The sequence below is a fragment of the Patiria miniata genome, unplaced genomic scaffold (assembly GCF_015706575.1).
Source record: "Patiria miniata isolate m_02_andy unplaced genomic scaffold, ASM1570657v1 HiC_scaffold_4, whole genome shotgun sequence".
Taxonomy (NCBI): domain Eukaryota; kingdom Metazoa; phylum Echinodermata; class Asteroidea; order Valvatida; family Asterinidae; genus Patiria; species Patiria miniata.
Genome location: NW_024037071.1, coordinates 1649743 through 1662336, shown reverse-complemented (window position 1 = coordinate 1662336; position 12594 = coordinate 1649743). Strand labels below are relative to the sequence as shown.

Genomic DNA, 12594 nt, shown 5'->3' with positions numbered 1-12594 from the left:
TCCAGAGACCCTCGATGAGCTCCCCTGAAATGCTTCTCCATGACATGCTTCCTGGTGAATGTCTTGGAGCGCTGCGGGCATTTCAGTATTTTCTCAACTGAGCCTAGGCGGCATAGAAACTAGAAAGGCGTTAAAGAAATTCAAGACATTTATTAACCCTCCAATGCAAACATGCATTCTGAGCCATGCTGTTACTTAGGTCCAAATTGGTCAAGTGACCATTGGTGTGTTAAAAGTATACCAGGGGAAGTGGAAGGAAACTTTGACATGGTTGTGACCTTTTAAACAGCAGGGGGGTTTAAAGTGGGAAGGGTATTGCGAATTTGGTGATACATGTAGTTCGAAAGATCATTAAAAAGTACCAAAGTGCACACAACTACACCTGAGAAGTTTTCAGTTTGCGTGAATTTCGGGCTGCAAATTGTTTTGGTCCTCAAACAACGAGACGTTGGTGTGTGCTTGACTTGATTCCAGTCACACATTTGTATTTTCGGAAGCGTTGCTTCAAACACATGCTGTCATTGTTGTAGAACCTAATATTTCATTTTGTTGCAGGGTCTAGTTGGATAAATTTCAAATGCATTTTTGATGTTATGAATCGCACAATATGTAAATATTTTTGGTTACAATTTAGGTATGTTCAAGTACATCTCAGTTTTAACGAATCAGCATCACATCATTTTTTGTAGTTGCCGACAAAAGTCCCGTTGAAAGAGTTGGAGGTTTTTGTATCTGCTTTTGAAATATTGAATAACATTTTTTTTCATTAACATTACATTATTGTTTTCTTACATTTTCAAAAAGACTTCTTTGTGACTCTGCGAACTGTGTCGTCACTGTCCTGCTTTGGAGGCACTCTTAGTAACAATGGTACGGGCATGTTGTAGCTGGTCGTAGCATGTTGTGAATGCTTAAATGTTGTCCTTGTCAGGATAGATTTTTGCTTTTTGCTGAAATTATTTTATTAATTGTGACATTGCATTACCAGATTAATTGATTTAAAAATTATTTGATTTATAAAAAGTCTGTGACTGGAATAGCAAAGCAAAATAAATGTTGTACATGTATGTGAAATGCAAATAGATATAATAAATATTATGCTGTGTGATTACAGTGGTAGTAATCTTAGCTCATTCATTGAACGTCTGTCCTAGATGATTGTTTTTATTTCATCTGTTCACATTAATTACTTGTGTTTTGAAAAGTTGTTAATTTCATGCCAGATATATTCTTTTTTAGATACGCCATTCCTTTTGTACACTTTCTGTCCCAGTTATCCATTTTTTTGTACTCAATCTAGCCCAACTTGATCAGTCTGCATTTATGACTAGTTTAATTGTTTTACATGTTTTTTGGTGGTAGATTTTACCACAGGTACTTCTTGTTATCACAGTGTGATTAATGTGGTTGTTGCAGCTTGCAAACGTGACTTTAGTAGTAACCAGTGTACTTTTATCTGCATGAAGTTCAATATGAATGCATATTTATTTGTCTGACCCCTCTGTTTTTCCACAGTATTTTTTTTGTTTTTATTTTTAACCTAAACCATCCCAACTCTTTCAAAATCAAAGTTCCCCATTTTGGGGAATTTGGTAGGTAAGCCGTGAGTACCAAATCCATCAAAATCCACCTATAGTAGAGGTGGTTTTGTCGTGGAAATCAGCGGATTTGATCCTAAAGCATTATGTGAAGCAGGGTCGGTGATGGGTTTTGGCGGACTCGGTCCAGCACTTAGTAAAAGACATGTGGGAGTTAGGGTTAAAGCATCCATTGGTTCCTTAAAAGCATTTTGGAGCCCTAATCTCCCAAATGCTCCTAAATTCAACACCTTTTCCCGATGATTTTAAAGGATTGAATCGGATAGTAGAAATCATCACTTTCCTCAAATCTTGATGTTCCAAGAACAACAATATGCGCCATCGCCTGCACGATGTGGTACATGCATATGAGAGATTAATAATAGTTCCTGTCACAAAAATGCCTCATGAGTTTTGAACTCAATAATCAGTAATCAAATTCAATTGTTTTTACCTATCTGTGTGAAATATGGGCTCTCCTGTGCTCTGTGCCCTGAACTCCAAAAGAAAAAGAATTCTAGAAAGTACACAAAATTTACAAAAATATTACAACAAATTGCAAGACACATCCTTGTATTCTGGATATTCGGTGCTATGTGGAGCAGCTGTACTTGTCCAGCTAAAGACAGTTTATAATTGTGAACCATGTTCACTCTATACATGCCATAGCTGATGTGGCACCAAGAACTCCGGAGCCGACGTTAGAAATCGATCATACTTACCAAGCCTATATGCAGAATATATCTGTAATAGTACCCGTGGCTTGCTCTCAAGAAACAGGCTTGGGCTGGGAAGGTTGATTAGATGTGTACCATTGAGTGTTCATTACAAGACGAATAAAAGACGGGGAAATTAGCACAGAGGGTCAGTTGCTGCTCTACATTTCCAGCTGCCTTTTAGGGAGTAGGAAAAAAGAAATATCGGAGAGCTCAAGAAACCTTATTCTGTCCTTCCCACAAAGTAACTCACATTGAAAATTAATGTCAAGGCTGAATGAGATCCACACTTTACATATTTAGATATTAAAAATAAAGAATATGGAGAAATGTTGTTGAATTCGGGCGATTTACAATGCAGTGCGCCACCAAGAGTTTACCATGGAGAGTCCCTTTTTCAAGTCTACGGTCGACAAAACATGGCCCATTTGAATGAGTGTTAGTAGACAACTTGAGCTAATAGGGTCAAAGCGTTCTGCCGCCTTACAAAAAACACCATTAATAAAAAAGAAAAGAAAAGAGCAAACATACACGAATCATACGCTTACGAAACTACTGACCGAAAATAACTAACAATTTCTGCGAATTTGTCTACCATCTCCCACAGCGCACTGGGAAAAATGAAATCTCCGTGGCAAACTCTTGGTGGCGTACTGCATTGTGAATTGCCCAAATTGAATGCACTGTTCCTTTAGCCAATCTGTGTATTGTGTGCGTGTGAATGGTGTAAATTGAGGACACACACATGCAACATCATCAATGAATTGAGGACAGGAACCAAATCGAGGACGACCTCGATTAGAAAACTCGTACAAACCAATGAGAGCTGTTGCAAAAAAGTTAGAGTGCAAACAAAGGAAAGGGAAGAAGAACAAAAGGAAATCCTCGATTTACATGTACACCATAAACAAATGTGCTAATGTGTATGCTGCCTGAATGTTGTTAAAGTATATGGGTAACTCCATGAAGTTCGGGCAAAAAGTGTGACATTGGGTCAAAGTTCCCAAATGTTGATCTGAATATTGTTTTTGATAGCTCAACTACTATATTTTTAGGAAATAGTATGCTTTTTCCCCAAAACATAAAACTGAATTTGTGGTTGATCTTTACATTCATGATGGGAAATTCAAAACACCTATGCTACATGGACACCAAATCTAAACAATTGCTCTGAACATTTTTTAATGGGTTAGGTTATTTGTCAGATTTCTTGTTGTTTAAGATTAACTTTTAGGGTATAATTAAAGGAAAAAACAAATGGTTCAGCAGATGCTCAAAAAAAGTTGATACAACCCATTGTAAATTGAGGCTTTTTGTGTAATTTTGACAAAATTGTGCTTGTTTGGAAAAAGTAACCAAATCAGCTAGAAGAGATCTAAAATAGCATTTATGAGTAAAAGTTTGACTTAAATGACACAGTCAGTGAACCACCTTTCTAAAATGATGTTCAAAATGTATGCCTTTGCTCGTCGTGCTGAGAAATATGGCTGACAATGTGTCAATTTTAGCTATGCTACATGGACACCTTGTCCTGTAGCATAGGTAGAAAACAGCACAATTTATCCAGTAATTAACTGAAAATTAAGCAAAAAATGGCTAAATCATGTTTTATGGCAGTGGACATGCAAACCGAATACAGAAGCTGAATTTTGGATACATAATTTGGATGTATGTATGAATTATAGAGTGTGGAACAATACCTATGCTACATGGACACCGTGTCCTATTTATCAATTTTCACTTTAGAGGAGCAAACCCTTATGTAAAATAGAGTTCATCTGTATCTGATTGTTATTAATTTATTGTAATTAACCACTCTCTTGGTTCTAACATTAAAAAAATAATTTGTCTACAATCATAGCTTCACAACTAAAGGAATACTCTCTTACCTATGCTACATTTTCTACCTATGCTACATCTGGACACCACGCTACATTTTGAAACATAAATCTTCATTGCTGAAGAACAATTTTGCAAAGCATGTTTTATTTTGAATATCCATCCAATTACTATTTTTACCAAAGGTTAAGATGTGTCAGTATGTGTGGAGGTATTTCAGCTTGAGGGGTTTCTTTAGTTTGAAAATACCGATGCTACATGGACACCATTTCAAAAAATGATACTTTTTCTTCTTGCATCTTATAAACAGCAGCAAGTTTGGAGAATTCAACTTTTTAAAAACTCAACTTGGAGTGAGTTGAACATAATAAAATCAAAATCTTTCAGATACAGTGTACTGTATGGAGATAGCATGCCTTAGTACCTATGCTACAGGACACAAAAAGTGCGGACACCAAATGTAGCATAGGTAACAGAATTTTCACATGCATGTAATATCAACACGAGCAGCTTTTGTACAATTTTATGCATAGATATGGGTGAATATGACTGTAATCTAATAGTAAATTACTTAAGAGGATTGATCAGTGGGCATTTTTGCAACAAAACAACAACAATAAAAACACATGTTTCTGTTAATTTAAATGTCACACTTTTTACTGACATTTTTAGTGGTTTTTGCACACATTTTGCCCAATAAAAATTATTTGGGGGCAGATACAGTCCTAGTTTGATTTTATTTTTAAAAGTAACATCATATCCTTTGAGGAAAATGTTACTTTGAAGGATTTGAAAGATTAAATTTTTTACAAATTGATAACAAAGAGAGTAATTTCGGCATTATCAGCTATTATTCCAACTTCATGGAGTAACCCATATGTATTTAGTCTTACATCCTCCTTCAAACATGACGTTTGTTTGTTTGTTTTTTTCTTTCAAACCTTTTTGTTTCACAGGAAATTTTGTGGACTGTGTTCTTGCTATCAGTTGCATTGGTCATTCTTGTCAACCTCATTATTTGAAAAACAATCTCTGCATGTGTATTAGTTGTGTCTAAAATGTACAAACATATAGTGTATAACCATATGGTGAAGTCTGTGAACAGGCAGAAACAAGTAAGATATGACTGAGCAAAGCATAATATTTCTTAGTTGAATGTGAATGTGACTTGATACATTTCCAAATCATATTTAACAAAAACATTGCACCATCCCTGCTCGTGAATAATGCATATTTTCATCTCTTTTGGATACAAACAGTAAATGATGCTTTTTGTGATCATTTCAAAAGCCCCAGTGTGAGAGAAACACCCTGTTTATGGCATGAAGTATGCTCAGTAACTTAATTTTATTCTGAACGTCGACAAACCCGCGGCATCTTCGCGGGTGTGAGTCGACAGTTGAGAGGGAAGGTGTGCGCGGAGTCCAATTGAGCATCTTTGGAGATTCATAGAAATGCTCAATAAGTAAATACATCCTGATGTTTGTCTCAACATTTTTTTAAATTGAAAAGTTGAACAAAGAAATTGACTGGAGCAGGGCTTGAACCTGCGACCTCCGGATAACCGTTCCGGTGCTCTACCAACTGAGCCATCCAGCCCTATGTTGGCAGTTCCCCAATTAGTCAAAACTTTGTTCAAGGGGCGCTAGTCAGAAGCCATAAACCAGTTTGACATACAGCCGGGGATCACGCCCAAAGTCACGATACAGACCTGGAAAATAGCAAACGGGGATCACTCGGAGAGGATATGGCTTTTTATTACAAGCACCGGAACGGTTATCCGGAGGCCGCAGGTTCAATTTCTCCAGTCAATTTCTTTGTTCAACTTTTCAATTGTTATATATGTTTTGTAAGTTGACTGAAAATATTTTGGTTGTGTGTTGGTGTAGATGAGTATGAGGAGCTGCGCTACACTAACTGCAACTGCAGCAACAACATGAACCTACAGCCCATCCAGGTCAAACTGCTGTGTGGTGCGGACCTACTTGAGTCCTTCGCTGTACCAGGACTTTGGAAAGAAGAAGATGTGAGATAGGGTTTTGACAGATGATATTAGGAATTGGGGATCCTAATTGATCAGATTAGGCCTGGGTGTGCACAGACATGTTTACGTTGCATACGTACCGGTAGTGTGGACATTCCTTTGTTTTCGTGTAGTTAAGAAAAACCTGTGAAAAAAACTCATTTTACTCACACTGTGAAAACTTTTTCAACCCTTTTTTTCCCTCTGATTCCCTTTAGTGTTTCTCTTCATTTTGCCACGGAAAAACCTAACCAAAAAAATGCCTCTAAACCTGTTTTCCAGAGAGGGGGAAACACTGTGTGGACGTGGGCAAGTCCACACAATGTCACTGCTACCTTGTTTATGTGGACCTCGTTTGTTAGGAAGTCCACATAGTGAACGTAATGCTTGTACAGTTCTACATTGGGTTTAAAAAAAACCCACACACACACACACCCAGTCGTTTTTTGCTATGCTTCCGAGGATTGGCTTTGTGTTTTCCTTTGTCCCTGTAATATAACACTCTCCCATAGACTAAGCACACAAACCTGCGTTCGAGGACAATAGGCACCTTCCTTCGAGGATCAATGGCCCCTTTGTGCTCCTTTTGTTGTCTGTCCTCAGGCGTAATGCCATGCAGGAACACCAAATTTGTTTTTTTGACAAAATAATTGTTGCCCTTTTTTCACAATTTGTTAAAATGAAGCAAAACTCTTCCCAAACTATCACAACTTTTTTTAAACCACAGATATAAAATTTTGAAAATTTGTTTTATTCCACATTTACAATCCTTTACTTCATTTTATTTAATTTGGTGTATGTAACACAATTTGAATGAATTTGAATGAATCGCCAACATTTTCCAAAACTGGTTTTACAAGGTTTACACAGTTTTTCTGACGGACGCTAAGCATCATCTGAGCAGATTAAGAGTAAGTTATAACTGATACATATTTGACATGCAAACATCTTCCTTTTTATTGACATTTTAAACTTAACAAACTTTTTTTTCCTTGTCCTTTTCCCAAAGATGCTGGATATAGTGAAGAAATACGGCCTGGTGGTCATCAGCCGGTCAGACTCCAACCCACACAAGTTTATCTATGAATCGGATCTACTATTCAAGCACCAAGTAAGCAAAATCATGAGTAGATGAGATATATATCTGAGCCAGACTCGCTAGCTGCAGATAGCAGCTCTACAAGTACTCACATCTCTCCGTTAGTTCGTAGGTTAGTTAGTTAGTAACAAACATTGGAATGCGCACCTGCGCACTATAACTCACCTTAGCCAGCTCTTGCTTGAGGCACTGTGTCAGTTTTATGGCCCTCAGGGGAGGGCAGACAGACTTGCATTATCGAGGTCAAGTTTGCCTTGTGACGTTCAACGAATGGGAAATTCTTTATTTCAATGCCAGAGACATGTACATGTAAGAGCGCCATCTATTTCATACAGACTGGGCAGAAGGTACACATGTACGAACACAAACTCATTGGCCCGCAGCTTCCAAGATCATCTTCCAAGATCATTTTGAGCTTGTTTTTTTTCAAACAGTTGAACAGAAGATCGCACACCTAAATTGCTCTTTTATGGAGGCTGGATAGCTGGCATCTTAAAATGTTGAAATAAAGCTCTTATCTAAAAGCTCAATCCAGTAGTCTTGCCAAGCTTTCGCTGGGACTACAACTTATTAGGGCAGTAAAATGGCGCCCCCTGGAGTCGTGATAACGGAATTCAATGGGAGACGACGGCGCATGCGCAGACCAGATTGCAATTGCTTTTGAGCAGATCAGGAGAACTATTGAAAACCTGGTCAAAGAGTTTGAAATTGGGCAAAAATGTCAGGGATTCGCAGCTCGCTGTCCCTGAGCCAGATGGCTAAAGTGGTGATAATGACAAAGAACGACAGGGTACCGATGGTGACTCCAAAAAGAATGGGAAAATGGATGGAAATTCCCAAATGAATGCGAGCTTACCCAGCAAAGAGCAAACCAGTCTTCATGCGTGTAAAGTTCCATGTGCCACAAAAATCCAGCCACAGACGACTGATTTTATCTCCGTTTTATTTTAGCCTGGTATTGATCGAAGATAAGTGAAGGTTAGAGTTTTATTTCTTAATTTGACCTTCCGTCATAAAGCAATCAGGGGCACAAGTGGACAGCTCATTTGACCATCTGCTTCCGGCAACCTCATTCATGCACAAGGTCCACTTGTGATCACTTCAATCTCACAATTACACCTTACCTTGCTTTCACAAAGTTCTCAAACCGATTGTTTCTCTTTGTCTCGTTATTTTTGCAGAGCAACATCGACATTGTGACAGAGTGGATTTTCAATGACATTAGCTCGACTAAAATCAGGTAAAACTTTTCTCTGACATACTCAAGAGACCTGCCCTTTGTAAATGACCCTTTCTAATGACTGTGAGACATTGAGGGCCAAAGTAAGGTTGTGTCAGGCCCTTGGCCCAAGGCTTGTGGGATTCTTTGTGCTACTCGAAAGTATCGCATGGAGTGGAAATGAGTAAATGAGTACTAGAAAATAAGTCTCATATTTTGGGGTCAGATTGCAGGAATCATTTTCTGCTTATACATCGGTGAAGGGCAAAACCTTATATTGATTAGCATCACCCCGACGCAAATTCCTTCTTATGAATAGTTAAATTGCAGTACCCGCTGCTACTATACATCAGATTCGAACCAGCCAACCGATCCCGCAAGCTCGGTGGTCGAGTGGTAAGACGTCTGCACTATAAAGTAGGAGGTCCTGGGTTCGAGTCCCACCCGAGTGGTTTTTTTAATCAAACTTTTCACTCGGGAGGTTACACACTGAGTATACAGCATTCATACATCGGTGAAGGGCAAAACCTTATATCGATTAACATCACCCCGACACAAATTCCATCTTAAGAATAACCTTTTTCCTGGCTTTTGTTTAAAATGAAGTACACTTTTCAAGGGAGGTTCCTAAATACGGCAGGCCGTTGGCCTTGCCCCGGAGGCATTTCCACTAATCAGTTACTAGTGATATGGCCTTACAACATTTCTTTAATAGCACTCTGCACTAATGTTAAAAATAGAAGCAAGTACCTGGATCTCGGACAAGCATGCTGTACAAACTTCTCGTTTGAAGATTACGCGCACCCTTGCAACACCGTTTCTATGCGAATGTATGCGGCCAGATGTGCATGCATGTGCGCGCGTGATTGTTCGAAAGTTTGTCTGACATCCGGGGTATGTGCGTGTACGGCGCAGAGCAAAAGTGACGTCATTAGTGCAGAGTGCTATTTATTCTATTGATTGTGTCGGTAAATTTGACGAGACAAATTTTATGGTTTTGATTATCTCTGGTGCAGGCGAGCTCTGCGGCGGAAGGAGAGCATCAAATACATCGTTCCTGACCCAGTCATCAAGTACATCGGAGACAACAAGCTATACGAGATGGAGGAAACCACCACGGAGAAGAACTAACCAAAAAGAAATCAGCTATACAAACAAAAAAGTATTTAAGAAAAATGTTAACAAGATGCAAATGTTACTTGATCTAAAAAAAATGTCCCAAACTGCCATGTCTGTTACTCCCAAAATCGCCAGAAACAGCCGCAGCACTGTATGGTGTTATGGATACATCAGGGAATTATTACAATGTAATACAATGTAATACAATGTAATACAATATTTTGTGTGCACAAAATATTGCATTCATCAGCAGTTATTGCAGAGCTGTAAACTGAAAATGTTAACAAAAATGTACTCCATAAAAAAAAAATGTGTGTCCATACTGTAGTTTATCCCCTGTGAAAACTTTCACTTCCTACCCTTGTACCGGTACATGTAGCTGTACTGTTGTCTTAGTATACAAGCCTTACCCCATTCCAAGTAATTAACTATTCATAAGATACATTTTCTGTTTTTCCCCTACGATTTTTTTTGAATTGTTAAATAGGCAACTGGCAAAGCTCTTCCAACTTTTGTTCCTGTGTAATGTATATTATACAGGGTGGTTCAAAATAAAGAAAATTCACTTTTGAGAACAATTTTCACCTATTTTTAAAAATTATTTTAAATTTTGATAAGTACCTATTAAAGTACTGGCCTTTAGGCATAGGTGACAAAAAAATCATTGCAATTGCATGTTTTGTCTCTGAGCTATTGTAGTTTGAACATTTCATGTGCGAAACATGTTTGTCCACGGAGGTATACTTTCCATCCACTTGAATGAGCTCGGCTATCGGAGCTTGATTTTAAGACAAAATATTAGCACACTTCAAACAAGGATTGTTAGTTCTACTTAGTAACAACCGTGACGTTTGATTGTTATGTAATGTAATGCAACAATGAACTTAAGCCTACAGCTCCTTGGGTAGATGATCTTAACACTGGCATGAATAATCGGACAGCCTCAACAAAAGTTCCCAGGTCAAAACAATTTTGTTGGCAAGATTTCTAATTTTTGTGAACTACAGAAATGTCCAATTTACTTAGACTAGTATGTGGACAAGACTGATTTTGGTGACTTGTATTCAAATTGCATGTTGCCTAATATTCACAATTCTTGTGACTTTTATTGAGTTTTTTTTTCACCATGCATGGTTAAAGGGCTATACTTTACTACTATGTGAAGAAACAATTGAAATAAGTTAACTAAGTAGGTGAAAATTGCTGTCAAAAAAGTGGATTTCCTTTATTTTGCACCACCCTGTATGTTTAGTTCTTAACTTTTTGGGGGGAAGATGTTGAGAGATGAACTTTAATTGAGGAGAAACGTTGTACAAGTTTTGAAATGTTTTGGGATAAATGATATAACGATTTTTGACAAATAGTTCGGATTGTGCATCTTTCATTTGATGTGACTACAATACCATAGGATCTCTGTACCAAAGAACATCAGTGTTAACAGTGCTTAGAACGTCAATCAGAGGCGAACCAATGCAATGTACATGTGTATTACTTTAAAAAGTTTGAAGAATGATTTTTTTTTTAACAGTCTTTCTGTTGGCGTATTTTGCAGTATTTGAAGAATGTATCTTTCTAGGTATTTAAATTTATATTTGAGAAATAGATCTTTTTTCCCCTCACAATTTTAATATGCATTTGCAAGATTTAATGACTTATATAGAGGAAAAAGTGGGATTTAAAGCAAGCATATACATTTATCATTAATCTTAATCTGGAGATTCAAGCTATGACGGAAACGAAACTGATCACCATGGGTCTGACGACCCCAATGTCTTCAAAACAGAAGCCTGCCAGGAGTATTCCAATTTCATTAATAATATCGGTTTCATTAATACTGCACAAGTAATCGATCTTCTTAAAGCTTTTGTGTGCACTCTGCACACCTATTTAATTTGTAGAATTATAGTCCGGTCATGACATTAGATACATAACCATCAATTTTCTCAGCTTTGTTGGCCTACTGAAGAAGACATACTCATAGTCTGTTAAACTAAAAATATTAGTTCTTCAAAGATCAGTAATTGTTTTTGGAGTATACATTTATTCAGCGATCCCTTTGTATTTACTTTTAATGTATACTTATCTCATTAGCAACCTATGTAATGGGTTATTTGATAGTTTGTTTGAACTGTTTGGAATGTTTCATTTGATGATGGGTAGAAACTGGGAGGGGATAGGGGCCATATCCAACCTCGTCCCCAGGGTGTCGAGCAGTGCGCGCCCACCACTACCTGCTCTCTCACCCTGGTATTGGATCATTTGCATGTGCAAGATTTTTGAACACATATGCAAATGAGGAACAGTCTGGTGCCTGGATATGCGTAACACATTAGCGTTTGTTTTTGTATGCGGTGTCTGGGGTAAAAACAGTCAATTCGTAGCAGCGCGAGCACGGCGTGAGTTACAAAAACACGATTTTTGAAATCAAACTGTTACGATCTTATCGAGACAACATGCAGTATCATATTTCATATTAATATGAGCAAATTGGAAAGGAAATTAGTATTTTTGAGAAGGCGTGGACGAATGATCGCAAAAACACGTACTGCACGTTGTGAATAATAGCACCAAGTACACGATAAAAATCCATTACTAACCAATTGCGGTATCCAATCAGGATACAGGTAGAAAGTTTCCTATCCAGGGTTTACTATTGGAAACGTGGTTGGAAATAAAGTAAGCATTGGGGACGAGGTTGGGGCCATATCCTAACTGTAACCCCCTACCCCTGATGTGTAGTTTTGTTTGAAGATTATTGCTGCAGTTTACGTGATTGTTAGTATTTAATTTGCGCACTGTTTGTTTGGAAGAGGAATACACAGTATATATATGTCTACATGTATTTAGCTGAAATAATGAAAACTGGTAAATAGAGAATTTTAAATATTGAATGACATATGTAAGTATGAAAGAAAAAAGTGTATGGTTACTGAACTTATACCGAATGTGAGGTCAAAAAGTAATATGCAATTTTTTTTTTAAGGAGAAAGGGGAACTCAGCG

The 12594-nt window shown here is 37.7% G+C and overlaps 1 protein-coding gene and 1 non-coding gene across 2 annotated transcripts in view; one reads left to right on the top strand and one right to left on the bottom strand.

Annotated features, from left to right (window-relative positions):
* Positions 1-10559, top strand: part of LOC119739623 (nicotinamide/nicotinic acid mononucleotide adenylyltransferase 3-like) — a 52578-nt gene extending 42019 nt beyond the window's left edge. Inside the window, exons 6-10 of the mRNA XM_038214613.1 lie at positions 805-870; positions 6022-6158; positions 7165-7266; positions 8436-8494; positions 9490-10559. Coding sequence (XP_038070541.1) covers positions 805-870; positions 6022-6158; positions 7165-7266; positions 8436-8494; positions 9490-9604 — 479 coding nt within the window. The 3' untranslated portion in view covers positions 9605-10559. The remainder of the gene's footprint in view (positions 1-804; positions 871-6021; positions 6159-7164; positions 7267-8435; positions 8495-9489) is intronic.
* Positions 5659-5731, bottom strand: Trnat-ggu. The gene has a single exon. It is a non-coding gene; the product is annotated as a tRNA-Thr (tRNA).
* Positions 10560-12594: the final 2035 nt, after the last annotated feature.